The 19,700-nt window shown below is 40.3% G+C and overlaps 1 protein-coding gene across 1 annotated transcript in view; it reads right to left on the bottom strand.

Annotated features, from left to right (window-relative positions):
* Nucleotides 1–318: 318 nt before the first annotated feature.
* Nucleotides 319–19,700, bottom strand: part of LOC121880709 (ryanodine receptor 3-like) — a 114,333-nt gene continuing 94,951 nt past the window's right edge. Inside the window, exons 73-102 of the mRNA XM_042388170.1 lie at nt 19,099–19,211; nt 17,716–17,812; nt 16,370–16,479; nt 16,051–16,102; nt 15,909–15,965; nt 15,716–15,815; nt 15,553–15,632; nt 15,367–15,443; nt 15,159–15,232; nt 13,307–13,387; nt 13,087–13,175; nt 12,863–12,991; nt 12,636–12,740; nt 10,839–10,920; nt 9,313–10,625; nt 9,065–9,123; nt 7,218–7,392; nt 7,031–7,117; nt 6,729–6,923; nt 6,337–6,467; nt 6,205–6,247; nt 5,948–6,075; nt 5,780–5,840; nt 5,477–5,623; nt 4,168–4,302; nt 3,889–4,045; nt 3,485–3,549; nt 2,788–2,888; nt 2,006–2,057; nt 319–1,448 (exon numbers count right to left, since the gene is read on the bottom strand). Of these exons, the coding sequence (XP_042244104.1) occupies nt 1,353–1,448; nt 2,006–2,057; nt 2,788–2,888; nt 3,485–3,549; nt 3,889–4,045; nt 4,168–4,302; nt 5,477–5,623; nt 5,780–5,840; nt 5,948–6,075; nt 6,205–6,247; nt 6,337–6,467; nt 6,729–6,923; nt 7,031–7,117; nt 7,218–7,392; nt 9,065–9,123; nt 9,313–10,625; nt 10,839–10,920; nt 12,636–12,740; nt 12,863–12,991; nt 13,087–13,175; nt 13,307–13,387; nt 15,159–15,232; nt 15,367–15,443; nt 15,553–15,632; nt 15,716–15,815; nt 15,909–15,965; nt 16,051–16,102; nt 16,370–16,479; nt 17,716–17,812; nt 19,099–19,211 (4,191 nt within the window). The 3' untranslated portion in view covers nt 319–1,352. The remainder of the gene's footprint in view (nt 1,449–2,005; nt 2,058–2,787; nt 2,889–3,484; nt 3,550–3,888; nt 4,046–4,167; nt 4,303–5,476; nt 5,624–5,779; nt 5,841–5,947; nt 6,076–6,204; nt 6,248–6,336; nt 6,468–6,728; nt 6,924–7,030; nt 7,118–7,217; nt 7,393–9,064; nt 9,124–9,312; nt 10,626–10,838; nt 10,921–12,635; nt 12,741–12,862; nt 12,992–13,086; nt 13,176–13,306; nt 13,388–15,158; nt 15,233–15,366; nt 15,444–15,552; nt 15,633–15,715; nt 15,816–15,908; nt 15,966–16,050; nt 16,103–16,369; nt 16,480–17,715; nt 17,813–19,098; nt 19,212–19,700) is intronic.

Raw genomic sequence — 19,700 nt, forward strand, 5'->3', positions numbered from 1 at the left:
TACACCATAATTAAAGCTACAAGATGGTCACACTTACAGTATGATATAGATTTAAGGTTTTGGATGAGTTAAATTAACTTACAGCTAAAGCCAAAGGTTTGTATACACACAGTAGGCATCTTATTTTGAGATCTGGATCAGCCGCAGGGACAGATGTTGCATCTCTGATTGTGGGACTGAGATGACTCACTGTCTCTCAGTCTCACAATAAATGAGTGAACAGGGTGAAGAACAGTTCTAAAAATACATATTTTTGGGAAAGGTATCTAGAATATAAAATATGAGTTTACAGATCCAAAGGAACAGTTTAAACATCAACATTTCTGGCATTGATTTCTTTATTTTTTTTTCCATCAAAAGAAAATGCACAGATCAGCAAAGCTACTACATACAAATGGCCATACAATAGCAATTTCATTTTTGTTCTTGCTTGAAGGTGTTCAGTAAATTCTGGTGTGTCATTTATACACTTTGTACCTTGAACATTTGCAGTTATGCTGCATTCAGCAAATAAAACCCAACAAAAAACAAAATAGAAATTAATAAATAACTAAATCAAACCAATGCTGTTTTTCCATGTTCAAATGAAAAAGTTCAGCCACAAACTACATATCTGGACAGATACTTGTTACTGCTCCAGGAAATCTACTGTACTTACATACAATAAAGAAAAAAACAAAAGTTTTGCATAGCTTCATTGTAATGTAGATACAGTACTGTAAGGCACTTCATGAAAAAAATAGGCTTTTTTTTAAAATCCTACGTAATAAACCTTTTTGCCTCTTCATTCTAAAACATCATCTTGATATGCAAGGTTACAACATCTGAAAAAAAAAACAACAACTTCTTAAATCACATTTCGCGCACTATGTAAATCTACTGTACTCCTCCACTTTTCTTTTGGCATTAAGTCTCAAGTTCAACATTCTCAAAATATTGAAGTTGGGTTCTTGTGCATAATATGACTGACACATTGTCCCATAACCCCACACAACCCAGTGTTTCTCAAAAAGAAAAAAAGAAAAACAAAATTGTGCAATGATTTGGGGTTATGTGGAGTAAAAGGCAACACGCTGTCAAAAAACCAGTCCCAAAACTAAAGAACCAAAATGTCTGGGCAAATTACAGGTTGTTTCCTCATAGACCGGCACTGTACCAATGGTGACAAAGGTACATCTGGCATGGGTTTATGTTTTTTTAGATAAAAAAAGTAGTTTTGCCTTGTCTCTCCTCAAGTCATCCCAAAGCATTGGTGGGATGACTGTGTGGTGTTCAGTCCAGCAGCTGTGTGTAGGACTACGTATTCCAGCAGCCCACCTGGTATGGATAGAGGTAGAGAGGATGCATCTGCTCTATCCAAGCTGATCTTCGTACTGTTTGCGGAAGCAGTCTCCAGCTGGGAAGAAATCCCAGCAGCGCTCCTGGTACATCTTCCACACATATGATTCCTGAATGCAGACAAACAAGATGTGTAAGTAGACATCTAAGTGTTATTCATAATCTTCAGATCTTCAGCTTATGGACATAAAGTTATACTGTATGTAAAACTTTGACTGGTATTGTACATGTATACAAAATCAGAAAAGCCGACATTTTAATTATAACATAAATAATAACAATTTTCTTAAAAAGCTGTTGGAAGTGAAAGTTTAAGCTGGAGATTTAGTCAGCTATGATTACAATTCTCATCAGCATTGTCATTACAACAGTTATTATAAAGTAAAGTGGCTGATGCCCACTCTCTGCACGGCTGTGTGTGCAATTTGGTAAAAGATGGTTTTGTGGAAACATCCCTCTGTACCATTGTGCACTGTGTCTTTTTGCTCCTCTTATAAGACCAACAGAGTGGCAAGTATTTCTATGTAGCAATTTCAGACAGTTAGCTTGTCTGCACAGACACACCACCACAGTATCTCTATCAGTGAGATGATCATAATTGTCTAATTGTTTGCGATCGATTGAAGATTCCTCAGAGAAAGGTCATTTGTGTAGAATTATACTGTACCTGGCCGGTGTGCTCTGTCTCATCCTTGTTGATAAGGTACATCAGGAAGAACCTTTAGAAAAGGTCAGGCCAATGAGACAAAACAAAAATGTCACACCAAAATAAAGAAAAAAACATGACAAGCTTTCACATTTTCCTACATAAACATCTCATCACAATTAAAACACAAAACAAGAGTGGTGAAAGGGTTTGCTGAGGGACTTTTGCATGGCTACAACTCGTATTCACAGGAAATGTGACATTCTGTGTTACTAGGAGGCTTCACAATTTCTGACGCAAGTGTCTTAACAAAGTAACACCATCCCATCTTCATCTTCGAATCACCTGTTGTTTCCAAAACCAAGTGTAAATTCAATGGGCCGCCGCATCTCTGTGGGCATCACAGCATGCCAAATCATGATGAATACTGTATGAGAACACGCTATCATAAACCTATTTTCCAATAAAGTTCATGGCATTAAACAGTAATGAAGCAACATAATGAGGTCGCTCTCGTATCCTCCGGCCTGCTGACTGTGAGCGCAAATGGACTGAGACTTGCTATTGTCACGGGCATTATACAGAAACACTGGATAAGCAGGGAGTGCAGGGGAAACAGAGCGACAGATGGAAAGAATACCTGAAGGGCTCTAGTGTTCTGGATCACTGGGGCTGTTAGTGACTTTGGCCCTAAATCTGTTGTAATGTGCTGAAGCCATCAATCATATGGTTAAATTACAGAGAAAATGCAATACATGTTGGGGAAAAAGATTATATTAAATGCTTAAAAGAGGGATACTTACAGGTAGTTGGCCAAATTGTGCTCTTGTAAGGTGTGAGTCTCAAAGCCGTGAGGTGTTGTGTCGAAGTAGTCATTACCGATCCCACAAATGAAACACTTGGTCTGAGGACAGAAAAGGAAAGAGATGATTATAGCGCTTGCTCTCCTTTGTTTTATATACAATAAAGAGGATATTTCACATTATTCTTAAAGGGGCACTCCACCAATTTTACACATGAAGCTAAATTTATCTGACACAGTTAGTGTTACTCAGCTCGTGAACAGTTGTAAAATGTCCCCTTGTGGCTCTTTAGAGAGCTTTCTAAAGTCTGAGAAAATAACTCAGATGATGTCATCAAGGTTATGTTGGCTTGGGCTTGAGACGCAGTTAAAGACAAATTTCTGCATGATTAGGATCAATTCCTTTCTTGTATTTGCTTTGTTCTGTGGTGATCTTAGTCAAATATGCATGCACAGTTTAGGTCAATACATAGAGCATTTTGTGTTTAAATTAATTCATATAATATAATATGATAGTAATATGACTGTATTTTCATTTCATATTTAAAAATGACTTTCTACAATAAATTTTAAAAAAGAAATGCATTTTATCTGCAGTATTTTTGTAGATTTCAGCACAATTCAGTGCATAAGAGCAACATCCCAAATCCACCCCTGCTTCTCCCTAAACCCCCCCCTTCAATGAAATCTACTCTCACCTCCATGTCCTCTTTGACTTGTTCCTGCTGGTCTCTCAGCTCTCCAAAGGCATCAATGATCAAACCTGCAACCACAAAGGAATTGCTGTGAGAATATTGTATATACTGTATCTATATAATCAATACAGCCACAATCTTACACCCCTCACTTCCTAAAAATATAGTACAGAGTGTAATGTGTACACACTACTGTGATGGGGAGGCTGAGGGGAGTCTTCATCTTTATATTTGTGGTAATTTACTGAGGCTTTAAAGCAGGTAGATTACTCTAGATAAATTCAGTGATTAAATTATTTTAAACACTCATACAGTAAATTTCATTGAAGTTAGCTTAAAAAGGAGTCGTGAGGTGGAAAAAAAACATTCAAAAGTCATCAGGTGATCATTTAAATACCGGGACTCACCCTGGATGATGGCCAGGAGGATGACGATGACGAAGAAGAAGAAGGTGATGTCAAAAAGTATACGGTAGAGCTCATAGGGGTCACCAGCTGGGTCCTCGATCTCATCCCCAATGCCCCCTCCTGCTCTCACCCCAACGTACATGTGGAACAGGTAGCACTGTGGAAATAAGTTGAGCATGAGTTTAAGCAGCAGACCCACATTTAGCCTAAACATGTCTTAAAATTGAAAGAAAAGAGGCCACAGTATAAGTCAGTCTGGGGTGTGTGATTGATCCTTACAGTCATCATGTCATCACACTTCATGTCTGGCTCATCGTCATCCTCACTCTTGTTGTAGAACTTCCTGAAAAAGTTGAAGGCCACCACCGTGTAGAGATAGACTACAACTGCCAGCAGGCCGACCGTCAACACCAGCTGCAGAGAAACACAGACATCACTCAGCAAAGTCTGGTTAGGAACATCTGTCTATTTTCCCTCCTTGTGGTAGAAACTCACCAAACGCAGCAAGCATTCATTTTCTGTTAAAATCATCAAATCTATCACTAGGAATATGATGGAAGAGCTCTCTGTGAAACTTTAATGTGCTAACCAATCACTCAGATCAGTTGTATTTTTATTATAAATTAATGTAAACTGATACAGATTATACATGGGTTTACTAATAAATCCAAACAGCAATAACAGTGGAAGCAGCTGTAAACTGCATTAAGATTGATGGTATGATTGATCTGCCCACGAGCAGATCAATCATTCCTGGCCGACTCCTGGAGGCCTCGCCATTTTAGTGTATTTCCACCCTTGGAGATTGTAGTGACATTAACTTTTGATTTGTGCCTCCAGACAATTGACACAAGAATCCCTGCAAGAACTCACAGTCAGAAGTGGGATTTAAATGAAGGCATTTTGCCTTTTGAACTTAAATGTCAAAGGATACTGGGCACATCTAAATTCCCATTTATGCATCCTCGTTTCTTTCACTTGCATCTCCTCCCAATTTTTTCACGAGGGAGACATGCAAAGGTACAGGAATTGACACAACACATACAATATTTATTAGATGACGCATCCTTGAAGAAGAAAGTGGGACAGATATTTTTCACAGGAACTGGTGGACCAAAGCAGTTTAAAGTTAAAAGGTGAGTCGGATTAGTCCACTGTGATGCCCATGTTGCTCTGTGTCTGCTGTATGTGTAAATACGTTACAGTTTGCTAATATGTTAGGCATAACCTAAGCCTTTTATAGGCCAATAGCATATAAGGGCTTGGTCGCTGAAATTGTGTTTCTGTACCCTGGTGGTCAAAAATGCTTAAAGCAGTTTTAATCTTGCTGCTTAAAGAATCCCACTGAAGTTTTTTTTGTTTCTTTGCCTTTAAATTTGACAAGAGGCTTGGCACTCATTTCAGACATGCCATCAGTGGGACAAGAACAAGAATGACTACCAGAGAGCATGGAAACAGTGATAAGACTGGGTTGTGGCTGCAGATCAGAGTACCGAGGCGGCGTTTACAACCCCAACCCAATCCCAACCACTAACTCTGCAGTGACCCCTGCTGCTTGAAACAAGACCTGCATCCTCTTCCTTCTCACCTGTTTGCCATTATGTGTGACAGAAGACAGGATGGTGCGGAGGGTCTTGAAGCCCATGGCGATGTCCAGCAGATGGGCGGCAAAGAAGAAGTTGTTGTAGTGGCCCAGAATGGACATAGTGGTGTACCATACTAGATACAGGAACGACTGGTTAAGAAAGAGAATGAGAAGTTGATCAAAATCCATCTGTCCTATCATAACCATCATCCGTCAAACCCAATCATCCGTCCATCCATCAAATCATTAACTCAGCCATCCATCAGACCACAATCAGCGTTATTAATCATCCCAAAGTAAACTTACATTGTCCGTAAACACCACCCCCATTTTCCAGATATGGTACTTTGTATCGATTGAGCTCAACCTGTCAAAAGAGAATGGTTGATATGAGGGCTCATATTTTCCCTTCGACCTCTATTTTTGCTCCAAGCTGTTTCAGTCTGTCTGCTCCTTATCTGTCTTATGTCTCACCATGACACCAGTGAGGCCTCCTTGGCAACAGTTTCCTCTGTAGGGTTGAAATCCAGAGCACTTTTGTCCAACCCCAGCAGCTCCGCTATCCTCTCCGCTCCATACAGGTCTCCGTACTTTTTGATCACCTACAAATAGCAGCAAAACAGGAACAGAGAAGAGGGTGACACTGTAGCTGACATTCAGTGAATATCATCAGTTTTGGCTTATGGTTTCAGTGAACAACAGATTAGACTAAAATAACATAAGCCACTTACTTTGCGTTTGACAAATTTATCCCAGTAGTTGTTGGGGAAAGAACTGACAAAAAGAGCGGAAAAACAAATTAGGATTAAACTTTTGTCTATAAAAGATTATGACTCAGAATTTAATAACTGTAGTTGGCTTACGGCGTGTTAATGACCAGTCTGTCCCACTGTCCTTTGATGTCATCATCAGACGGCTGCTCTGTGATGTAGAGGCCTGCAAACTCCAACTTCCTTGCTATCTCCTTCTCACGCTTGAACACTACCAGAGGCACCTTGGACACACAGGGAATTTGGCTGCATCATCAGTGTAATAAAGGAAACAACTTGCTGTGTAGTCAAAGGCTAAAAACCATTGATGAAATATTACAAAACAATGAAGAACATCTTTTCTGCTTGGAAAAAAAATGATTTGAATAACATAACATAACATAACAACAATAACAACAACTTTAACAAGAGGCACGCCTGCCAAAAATACTAAATCTAAGTCATAATGTACCCTTGCGTTTATTTGTCGGTGGATGTAACTGTACCTTCAGGTAGTAGTATCCCACTACACACAGGAAAGATATGATAGTGTGGAGTATTGCCAGGCAGCGAAGCGTTGGCGCCATGTAACCTGTGCTTTCTTGCAGGACGAAATACTCAAGGGCACCTTCCTCTTCCTCCTCCCCAGCTCTTCCTTGACCGTTCCAAGGGTCTTCATCATCCGAGTAATCACCAGTCACCTGAAAAACAAATTATTTAAGAGTATTTATCAAAAGCAGACATTAATAGCAGTGTTTTACCCCTTTACTGTACAGTATATATCATGATAACTTAGCGATGAGCTTACTTTGTAGAAGAGAAGAATAAAGTTGATAGCGAAGGCGACAAAAAGTGCCAAGAAGCGGAGGTTGTAGAAGTTTCTGGCCAGGTAGTTCTGTGAAAAATAATAATGTCATATGTTATTTCTAGCAAATATAACTCAACTTTCACAATTTGTTTTAAAAACAGCTGTACATAGGAGGGAAATATCTGACCAGCATCTTAGTCTGGTAGATTTCCAAGCCAGCGAAGAAGCTGGCCATGAAGGCCTCTGGTGGTTCTTTCTTCTGTCCGAGCCTTTTCTTCGGGGCTTTCTTCTCCTCCACTGACAGCTCTGGAGGGGTTTCGTCTTTGGACTTGTCATGGTCCTTCTTCTCACCGTCATCTGAACTGCAACAGGAAACTTTCTATTAGTGACAGACTGACACACGCTGCAGCAAGGTTACACGTACACGTATGACGAAAACATGAACCACACAAGCACTTAGAGATACAAACATATACACTTAGGCCCAAATCCACAAAGAATGGATTGCGCCCGCTAATAGCACTGTGAATTGTGCATCATTTGCACCCATAATCTGCCCCATTTTAAGGTCCTATTCACATAAAATTTTGCACTAATGATATGCCCGTGCAAAGTTTTGCAGCTGAGTGCAATTTGCCCTTGTTTTGTGTCTGTTTGAGTGAGTGGAGCGGTTTCTAGTGTTTCAGGCTTTTTTCCACATTTAAGCACACAGATTGGTCCATAATGAAAACTGCAGAGAGCACAAAAGCCTCAAATTGCACATCTTCAATTAGCAGAAGTGTTCACACACGAATAGCTCTCCACAATCACAAACCAACTTTCAAGTATTTTGCATCTTTAACATAATCTACTGAAATGTCAAATACAAAATACAACTATTAACGTGACTCAGGAAGGTCTGAAATGTGTTAGATTAATGTCTGAATCTTACAATAATGTTGTTCAGGTGTAACTGTATGTATCCGGGATTTCACAGAAACATCAGTACTGATGTTCTGTTTGTTGCCCACAGCTGCTGTGTTTCACAGCTGGCTGCAGAATCACACAGCAGCTGAAACAATGAGTGCATTTCCACACTGAGAAAGAGGCTGTGTGCATTTACGAAAGCGGCACAGCAGCAGTAACTTCATTAACACCGGAACAGTCAGGATCTGACGGTAATTAATGTTCTGTGTTCTGGTTCACAACTACACAGGTCAGCTGTTACACAGATTCCAGGTTTATATGGTGGAATCATTTGTAATAAAGCAGCCCTTACATACGAATCCTGAGCTCCATCAGAGCTGCCAGGACGTTTTTATTTTAAGTAGCTGAAGGTCTGAGATAAGCCCACCACACAATACCCACTTGATCCCCCCCAATGTGTAACTGAAGATTTCACCATTGATATCAATGAATATCAATTGAATGTCATTCAATGCCTCACAAACTTTAAGATTTGGAGAGAGAGAGAGAGAGAGTGAGTGAGGAGTGAGTGTTTGCGCTATTAACACCAACTATCTGAAGACGCTAATAACTCCACCCTTATTGCATGTGGCAATTAGCGCTGGTCTTTGTGGATTAGCCTGTTTTTGCAACAAGGCTTATTTTCATAGAAAGGGGCCAATTTTGGGGCTAAATGTATGAATATTAACTAATTTATACACATGCAAATGGAACAGGTCCACCTTGACGTTATTTTCTTGGCAGTGCAGTTTGTGGTGCCTTTCACCCTTTGCAGGTGCTTTGTGAATTACACACACATCTTTTTGTCTCATTTACACAGGTTTAGCGTCCGCAAATGCTGCACAATCATTTTGTGGATTTGGCCCTTAGAGGGATTTATATGCATGCTTAGAAAAACATACAGAGTGTATTCTTGGATCTCAATTCACATCCCATCAGAAGCTAACTAAAGTCCTGTTAGATAGCTGACTGTCTAGGAAAATTTAAAAAATGCTGTAATCACATGAAAACTCAACACAGAGGGGTTTTAAGAATTACATCAATTGAAATTCCACTGAGAATGAACAGTGAACAAATAAAGATACTCACTCTCCTTTTTCTGAATCGGACTTGTAGTCTCCATTTGAAGCCTTCTTCTTTGCAGCCAACTAGAACAAATGGATTATTGTTTTGAGGATCAATTACTTCAACAGCTTGCTAAATGAAAAGTGTGGGAAAGTGAAAATGTGTGGGAAAGTGAAAATGCAAACATCACTGTTGTAGTATCTCAGTATTCATTAAGACTTGATTAATAGCACAACTATCCTTACTCCATTTGATTTAACATGAGTACTGACCTGTGCCTTCTTCTGCCTGACAGCACTGGCTATGGATGGAGCATCCCCAACAACCACCTCCGACACATCCCCCAGACCCGGCTCGGTCCCGTGCTTTCCTTCCTTCTTAGGCTGTATGTTGAGCAACTCAGCCATCAGGTCTGCCTCTGCTGCCTCCCCTTGAGCCATCTGCCCCATCTCTGCCAGTGCTGACGCTTCATTCGCTTCCATCTTCTCTGTCTCTAACACATCTCCATGGATCCCAAACTGAGTGGGATCAGGCATGTTTCCCAAAATGTCTGTCACCTTCATGTTCTTGGCACCTTCGACGAGGCCACCCCCAAACATAGTGGTCCACAAGATGTGGAAGAAACCCCAAATGAGGCTATAGACAAAGTGGAAGAGGCCTGTGATGATCATCCAGAAGAAAGAGAAGAAGCCTCGCACCATCTCCCTCACACTCATCTTCCTGAATTTTCTGTACTGCCGCCTCATGCTCTTGAGAGTTAGCAGCTGGCGGAAGTGGCCGAGGCTCTTTCTCATGGAGATGCAGGCGATTGTGAAGGCTGATGAAGACTCCAACATCACACTCTCCTCCTCTTCCTCCTCCTGGTTCTCCACCACACTCTGTTTGTCATCTTCATCTTCCTCTGGACGCTCCACTGGGTCCGGCTCTGAAATTTGAGAAGCTAGCTGCATCTCAAAGATGGTGTCCTCGCAGAAGTTGACAAACAGTTCCATCTTCTCGCTCTCGCCACCTTCATTGACCACATCAAAGATGAACTGCCGCTTGGATTCCTTGACCTGAGGCTTTTCCCACTGGGTACGACTCGACTCACTGATTTCAAAGTACACTCTTTCAATGCGCTTGGCTCCACCCATGATCTCAATACGACCCAAATAAGGCTCAAAGTAGCTAAGAACACTCTCAGCCAGGTCGAGGAACGTCGAGAGGCGAGCGTCATTAGGCATGTGCTCTGAGAGATTGGTTAGCAACACAGCTACATTAAAGCCAATGTCCTTGGCAGGTTCATGAAATCTCTCTACAAACTGCTCGTAGTTGAACATGTCATTCTCATCGGCCTCGGCACAGGAGAGAAGAAACTCAATCTCAGACTGGGAATACTGCTTCTGGTTCTCCATGGACTTCTGGAAATCCTTCTTTGAGATAACACCTTTGCTCTCAGGGTCGTACTCCTTGAAGCTGTCCGAGGTGGTCAAGTCCTTCAACTTGAGGAACATGTCGAAGAATTTGAGGATCATCTCCACATTGCTGGAAGATTCCACCAAGGTGTCTACCATTTGTTTTCCAATGGTACCGTTGACAACATTACCTGTGAAATGATAGAGAAAGTAGCCAAAGTGAAGTGTGTCAATACACAAAGTAAAAAGCAACAGCCTCCATGCAGATTATATAAAGCTGCTTTGGTAAATATTTGATTAAATTCAGAGCAAACACATGTTTAATGAAAGTCCTAAAAGCAACAATATCCTTGCAAACTCATGCTGCCTGTACAGCTCATATAGTGAGTCAGCAAAAAGTAAACCTTCGAGAAGAGACAGCATCATGACGATCATGTCCTTCTGTAGGTCCAGCAGCTCCTTCAATAATTCAATCTGACTGGAGTCCTGTTAGGGAGATGAAGACAGAAAAAGGAAACCTTGTGACTCGCGCTACACTATATCACACAGACTGCTGATGGCCTCCCTGTAAGGATACTGTCTAAGTTGTATTTGGTGAGATCAAGGCTACCTCAGATTGTGCGGACCCACAATGGCCCTGCTGAGGCCCAGAAGGCCCGTCTAGGTAACATCCATCCATCAGCACCAGGGTTAATGTTATTTTACTGTCCAAGAGCAGATGGCTAGGTCAGCCTGACTCATTTGGGGTCTCTACGGAGCCTGTATTCAGTATGCCATGAATATGAGGCACATTTTCATTCGCTAAACCCGTCCACCTGTGCTCTCCTTCATCCCGGCTTCTACTGTCAGACAGAGCCCTTTGTGATGACCATGAGATAAGGTTAGGTGGTTGGATTTTATCCCACGGCTGGCTTATTGGGCATGAAAGAAATATTATAGATGAAGTCATATATCATACAGCTGAGTGAGATGACATGTGTAATTGTACTGCAGTAGCCTGAGGTTATCCTTGAGCCTGGAGAGACCTCTAGTGGCAAGAGATATTTAAAAGGAGCCTCTGGTGGACAGAGACAAATGCCAGTGCTGGATGAAGTATTCAGACTTTACCTTAGTAAAAGTGCTACTTTTACTACCACCATATAGACATACATTACGAGTTAAGTCCAGCATTTCAAATTTTATTTGAGTAAAAGTACATAAGTATTTTTAAGAAAATGTACTTAAATACCAAAAGTAAAGTATAAATCATGCAGAATGGCCCTATTCGGAGTTTTAATTATTATATACACTCAACGGCCACTTCATTAGGTACACCTGTGCAATCTAATGCAATCCAATACAACAGCTCTGCCATAAATTCTATATTTATGAAGCTTATACATTTTCAGTTTTTGTTGACATTATCAGAAAGGTGATAATTCTACTTTTTTTTATTTTATTATTGTGGTCGTAGTGGGTGGTGGTGGTGTACTGGGGTACATTACTGTATGTTTATGTTATTGGATTATGATCACTGATTTTCTTCATGTATAAGCAGCATTTTATCTTAATGAATCTTATTTTTATTATCTATAATATTGTATCATACTTTATAAGATAATCATATTTTTTATAAATAAACTTAAATCTTAATCTGCAAAGTAACCAGTAACTGTAGCTGTCAAATAAATGTAGTGGAGTAAAAAGTACAATATTTCTTCTGAAATGTAGTGAAGTAGAAGTAGACAGTCACGTAAAATGGAAGTAGAGCTGTAATGATTGGTCGATTAATTAATTTATCAACAGAAAATTAATCTGTAACTATTTTGATAATCATGATTATGATCGAAAAGTGATTTTTCTAGCAGAAATGCCAAACATTTGCTGGTTCAAGGCTCTAAATTTAAGACGCTTAGCTTATATTCCTGTAAATTTTTTATTTTGTACTACGTGGTTGGACAAAATAAGACATTTAAGGATGTTACCTTGGACACAGGATGCTGTGATGTGCGTTTCTCACCATTTTCTGATGTCTTACTGACCAAATGATTAATTGATTAATCATGTAAATAATCAGCGGATTAATAGATAATAATACAAATAATAATTAGTTGCAGCCCTATACTCAAGTAAAGTACAAGTAATTTAAAGGTGAACTTAGGTAAAGTACTTGACAAATACATATCAACACCAGAGCTATATTGCAGACAAAGAGTAATTACCTGGGATAACTTCATCTGCATGTTTGCAAAAACATGCAGGAAGCCCACCACTGCATCCCACAGCCTGCTGTGAGCAAGACTCTGCTGGTTCCCAATACACGGACCCTGATGCAAACAGCACAGGTTAGATAAAGAGAAAGCAGAGACAGTCACAGCATCAGAAATATCCTATTTGCACATATTCAATTTGGTTTGAATGAGTTCTTGTTGTGGTCCAGATACTGTACCTGTATATACTCAGTTAAAGAGTTGAAGACCTGCTTAGCCACTGCCAGTGCTTTGGAGAAGTTCCTCTGACCAGCCTCATCAATAACATCCTTACCAGAGTAGTACCAGTAGAAATCACTAATGGATTCCTAATAGAGGAAAAATAAATACATTTAGCACAGAGTAGAGCATGAATGAATATATGACATATATTTTTCTGGATCTCTCTGTAGCAATATCACACCTGGAGTCTTAGTAGATAATCCACGGTACTAATGATGATGTTGACTGTAGTTGTGTTCCCTGTCTGAGTCCTTAGGAAGTTCTGAAAATCTAAAACAGATAATACAATCAGGAAAAAGAATAATTCATATCACCACGCCTCTAAAACTATGTTGTTTAGAGACATTCAGCTCAAGGCGACTTCTTCTTTATTTTTGGTGTATGGAAAAGCATCCACCTACCATTGTTGTGACCCTCACAGAGAAGCTGCAGAAACCTAAATAGATCCTTAGTGAACTCATCATTCTGCAGTACCTTGGAACCTGGGGACAGGAAATAAGATTAACTGTCCCTTTCAATGATAAGAAGGTCAGAGACTCATCATTTTAATGTTAGTACAGGCATTACAGCTCACATAGCTTTCACTTCCTCATAAAGCTGCTGTCCACTTGTCAAACAGCATCAAATTATGTGCACTATACACAGACCAGGTATAGTGCATCATCTCGAAAACTTAAAACAAGGTTAATAATAGGAATAACACTGAGCTCTGTTATTTAATACCAGCAAAGCTTTGTTGTTTCTTACAAACAAAGCTTTGGGAGATTTGAGTCTTAGTACACGCTGGTTAGTGTCATCAAAATGAACATAAAAGGTCCCACACAAATGACAAGCACTGACTTCTTGTAAAAGAAGATTTGAGTCAGTTTGGGTCACCTGACCACGGACTGAACAATCTATCCAGATGTCAGAGAAGCATGCATGTGTTCCTTCAGTCCAGGGTACAAATAAAGTGGTTATATTGCATTCAGGGTAATGGAGAAGGAGGACAGGGAGGGGAGGGAGAAGGATTAGGAGGAATGGAAGAAAAGGAGATGAACGGAGAGCAATCAAGATGTCAGCATTGCATAGAATGAGTAGAATCTAAACCATGTATTTACCCCGCTCACTCACGTTGACTGCAACCGATGTGATAAAAAACATGATCAGAAGAAAACAAACAAACAAAAAAAAGCAGACATAAGCAAAGGAGAAGACATTGAGATTCAATCAGAAGAAGTAGAAACAGGAGAGAATGATAGCGCTATAGATATATCTTAACATACTCACATTGATTTGCGACACTGACATGCGGTTACAGTTAAATAAAGTATTAAAAGTACAGTCTGCTCGCTAGGCAGGTATTTAGACTACAGGTTAGACAGACTAACAGTCACTTTCACTTATGCCTGAGCTTATGAGGTGAGAATGAGCTGGAATATGCATGATAAAAAACATATTTATATACTGTATGCAACCCATCGGATCAAATAGAGACCTCTGATTAAAAAGTGGATTTTGATGTGGATGCGGTTGTGACTGTGAGTGCTTTAAATTGGTAGACAAGATCTGGACAGGACTTGGACATACAGTAGCACAAGTGTACCTGCATGATGAATATATTAAGACATCATGACATACAACATGACGCACAGGATACATACATGATATGGAGATGGGTTCGTACAACAACTAAAGAGCAAAAGAGAGTTTTGTCAAGCTAATGGCGAACGTTGTGTCCTGTGGCCGATTACAAGCTTGACTAAGGAGCAATGAAGGCATGAGTCTGAATGAGACATGTCATATAAGAGTCCTAAACATTTGCTTGGTGATATCACTTACAGTTGATGTGGGGAAGAGTAAACAAATCCACTGCTATGGTTTGGACCACGTACTGTAACACTGAGTGATTGAAAACTTTTGGTGTTGCTGTGGGAAATGGTCTTTATGCTACAGAAAGCAAACTATGATTTTTTTAATATGTATTTCATCTTAAGATATTCAGATCTATAATAGCAACAGTTTATGGTTCAGCTTTTAGCAACATGGAGCTTAGTAAAGTTTTTGCTGAACTTTCAGCATTGAGGTCTTACCTATGTTGCTCTTTCATTACAGTAATACAAGTGCAAATAATAAAGTCTGTACTATACTGAGGTAAGAAATATTCTGTATCCTTATATCAACATGATCAAGAGTTCTAGTGCACAAAAGAACAAGTGAACAACTAGACTTCTCTCAGATGGACAGTTTTCCTTGTTTTTTCTCCTCACTTACTTGATCCTTCTTCAGTAACCATCCCCAGACCCTCTGCTTTGTTTTGCCTCTCAAAAGCATTCAAATCCAGGACACTGGCAAAGATGAACAAAACATGACGAATAGAACAAAAATTGAAAAATGTTAACCTGCATTTTTATATTCAGTATTTCAGCATTATATTTTTCACGTTGCAGTTGAGAAACAAACTAACATTTGGCTTCATTACCTGCAAGACATCATCAGTCCAGATAAACTTTTGAAAAATCCAACATCTCTTTTTTCCTTCAAGTAGTCCAGCATTTTCTGCATCAAGATAAAAGTTGATCACAAAGGAAAAAAATAAAATACAATAAATAGCAGGTTGATGCTATTAACCAAACAATATCTGCATGAAGAGCTACAGTCTGTGTACCTGCTGGACCAGTATGTTTCCCCCGTTGAGAATAGAGATGCCCAGTTTAAGGGTGAAAGTCACCATAGCACCGAGTCGACCTGATGACCACAAGTCATAGAACACAGTTATATCACAGGTGCTAATTGTATGAAGGTGGACAGGTGAATGTGCGTTCTCCTACCTTTGCTGGCACTGATCATCTGGAGCACCATCTCCGCAGCCCCCCGGTCATGCAGTCTGGCTTGCTGGTACAACATCTTTTGTTTCTCCATCTCCTTTTCCTGTAGGACATCATAATATGCACTAATGCTGCGTACGATTCAAAAACAAAGTGAAAAGCAGAACAGTATATATCCCTGAGACATCAATAGCACCTCAAATGTTTTCTCTTTTCCCTCCTCATCTTCTTCTTCTTCACCTTCTGCACAACTCTGAAAGAGAAAACAGAATGTAAAACCTGCAAAACTTTGCTAAACAGCATACATCACGGTAGAAGCAATTTAGAGAATGAAATACCTTTGCCATCATATCTGCATATGCAATATACAAGGGATCCTCTTCCAAAGAACTAACGAAAAAGGGAGATAAATATCCGCAAGTTAAACCTTGTTTAGCACACAATCACACGTGATCATATTTATAGCCACTGCAATATACGTACAGTAAAAAAAGTGCTTGTGTTTCTCTTTCAAGTATGAAATATATGGCAATGATTATAATGATTATTAGCTTAATGCAACTCTTTATTAGCTGAGAGGCAAGCCAAAACTATTATCCAGCACAGATGGAGCAAAGTGTGCTGGTGCCAGGTGTGTGACAGTGAGTGTGTATTTACCTGCACTCAGTCAGAGCGTTGTGGCTGAAATGCAGTATGAGCTGGTGAAGAGGGTCAGGCTGCTTTCTGACCTCCTCCTCTTCCTCCTCCTCCACTTTGGGCTGCGTTTTCTGGACAAATCCATACAAGTCAATACTGGAGCTCAGGCATGTTCTCTCAATATCAACTCATATGAGCCACTAAAATGTGAAAGCACTTTGTATAGATAGTGCTGTACTATTTAACTCATTTTGCTATACACCACTTACCTTAAGAGAATCAAGTTGTATCAGGAAAAAGACATTGATTGGATACACTGGTAGCATGCAGATGATGAATTACAAGCATAAACATGTAGTCAGTCGCAGACACATCCGCACACATGCTGGCACACACACATCTGACACAAAGAGGGTGATGTTAAGCAGGGTTTAAGGGTGTAGAATGTAGTTAAGCGTGACTCTCCATGACCGCTCTGTCTTCAACCACTCTATTGTTATGAAGGAGCAGAGACCACTCATGATATCAGACACATTGGAACTATTTTTTGAGGGATTGCAAATATGTGTTTGTGGTTGGCTAGAAAGTTCTACTCTTAACTTCTTTTGTGATGCCCCGTGGCTTTAAATCCACATAATGTGAAAAAGATATGACTATTAAAAGGGTGAAAAGGATATTAGATTCTCAAAAGTTGTATTAATTCAGATTTTATCTTCATTTCATTGTTGAAAAAAAAACCAAAACATGCCCACTGGACAGTGCGGTTTGTGCGCGTGGTTCCAAAGTGCCTGCATGATAGCCTCTTATCATAAAACTGCATTTACAGAAACATTTAAACAGAATTCATTAAACTCTAGCTCATAAAGCCTGTAAGCATTTTAATCAATCTATGTAAACCATAGATTCTCATGCGCTACAAAGTGCAAAACAATTTTGAAGCACTTTGGCGAGGCTGTAAAGAAAGCAGGAACGTTCTATATTTCCTCTGCTTTCATTACAACAAATTCAATGTATGACAGTGAGGTTGTATGATTGTGAAAATTTAGGAAAGACACCACAACTTTCATAAATTTCATTGGTAAGTCGGAGCATCATGAGTGGATGCTCTCTTACCCCTGCTGGATGCTGTCAAACTACAGGACAGTACATTACTGGCTCTGACATCAGCGGTGATGTCATGCTTGCTAAAAATGGGCATCTAACTGTGAAAGTGCCAGGGCACCCCAGTGGTACATGACGTGAGTGGGGCGCTTTCAAGCACTTTAGACAATGACACGAGTAAAGGAGAGTGGTAAGGGCAACGCTCAGCGCCCCCACAGCACACGGGCACCGGCACGGGGGCACTGGGGGACGACATAAGTACTTACTGCAAGGTCCTGCACTAGCTTCTCCTCAAAAGAGTACTCCTCTGTTTCTATCCATATTCTCTGATAGGCCAGGAGGAAGAGGTTAATAGAGCGATGCCTAGGGAGGGGTGAGAGGAGATTAGCCTGGGTTAGATAGGAGCAGAGCAAAGATGGGAGGAAGTCCCTTTAGGAGAGGTTAATACTGGTTAGTGTAGGGTACTGGCACATCCAACTGGTCACCTCAGAGGAAACTGATTACAAATAAAGAGCTGTGACACACACTCTCTCTGCCAGACTGTTGATCTAGTCAGATAGTTTTTTTCTTAAAATCTAGCCCTCAACTCTTATCAGCATGCAAAATTTTCAATTTAAGACTAGATAAATGAGTTGAGTTAGATCTGTTCTGACTTACTGTTGGACCAACAGATAGACCAGTGGAAAAACCAGTGGGAATATTTGAATGGGAGTTAAGATTTGTCACATAAACCGTGCCTGGAGGAAAGCGAGGGGTAGTTGAGAAAGGTGTACAACATTGGATCAACACTACATTACCGTCAGCATGGAGAGCAGACTGTCATAGTCTGAGTTCTCATGCATTATCTCCAGCCAAATATGTCGGTAGGCATTCAGGAAGTAATTATTATTTTTGTGCCTGAGGGGGGGAGGTACAGTACAGTGTGACATTGAAGAGAGAACAAAGATTCAGACTGAATAGAAAGACAACAGAGAAAAGATGACATCGGAATGCGTGAAACTCAGAGAAAGTCGACATTATCCAGAAGCTTCACATTCATCCCTCAAACAGGAATCTATTACTCCAAACAAAACACAATCAACTGTGCCTGCATTGTAAATACTGCCTAATAATTATGAGCTATGCTGGGACATATTTCACTGTCAACAACTCTGAATAAATGAGTCATGCTGTCAGGCAGGCAGGCGGCATCGTCTGAGTACATATTGAGGATGGCCACCCCCAGGTTGGTCTCCTATAATTGTTTTCCTCCCTACTGTAGCTCTCTGCCTGACTTCCTGTGATTGAGTTACAGAGCAGCAGGGCATGAAATTGCTAGTGTCCCTTTTTTCTATTCCTTGATAACAGCTGCGGGCCAGACATTTGTCCTACAAACTGGGGGAGGCTGTGCATTAATGCAGGGTCACAACCCAGGAAGAGAGAAAATGGGAGTTGTGAGTCAGAGAGGAGAAGAAGAAGAAAGTGTGGTGGTATCTGGCCAGCAAACAGAGGTGATGCTGCAGCGCCTGCTACACTAGTTCCCATCTGTTAGCAGAACCATAGGGAGCTCTGTGCCACTGCTAATGTTTCATCATTACAAGCCTCTTTATCATAATTTGAGAGCTACAAAGTAGAAGAGATGTGTAAACTCTGTAAGTATACAGTAATACCTTGGCAGATTATAAAGTGGAGCCATGCGGAAGCAGGCTACGACCGCTCGCTTCCTCTGCTTGGACAGCAACTTCTGCCATACACATTTCTTGGATCTCAGTGGTTGCTCCACCTAATGGGAGTAAATGTGTCAGCATTAAGATCACATTATTAATCAGTGCATTCTCTACCAGGCAACATGGAGAAAAAAAAACCTCACTGCTGAGAACTGGCATTTTCATCAGACACACATAGTATTTTTCTCATCTCTACTGTTTTGTATTTTGGTGACTCATTGTGAACCCATCGTGTGCCTAAGGCGAGGTACAGAAATGGTCAAGCTGCCCAGTGCACCTTTGCTGTTAAGGATCACTACAATTTGTAGTTCGTCGCCCGTGTCAAAACAAGTAAAAAAAACAGGTTGTAACAAGCAGTAGACTATATGCTTTTTTGTGGCTGTACCTACCAACATGCATAATTCATATATCACATATTCTCACAATATTCTGAAGCAGGAACTGATTTATGAATGGCCACATTGGGCAAAAGTTCTCAAAAAGCATCATATAAAACCTTAAATAACCTAAACATCATCGGTCTTAGGGAGCATATTTGAAGTGCC

Source organism: Thunnus maccoyii, chromosome 16 (genome assembly GCF_910596095.1).
Source record: "Thunnus maccoyii chromosome 16, fThuMac1.1, whole genome shotgun sequence".
NCBI classification, from domain to species: domain Eukaryota; kingdom Metazoa; phylum Chordata; class Actinopteri; order Scombriformes; family Scombridae; genus Thunnus; species Thunnus maccoyii.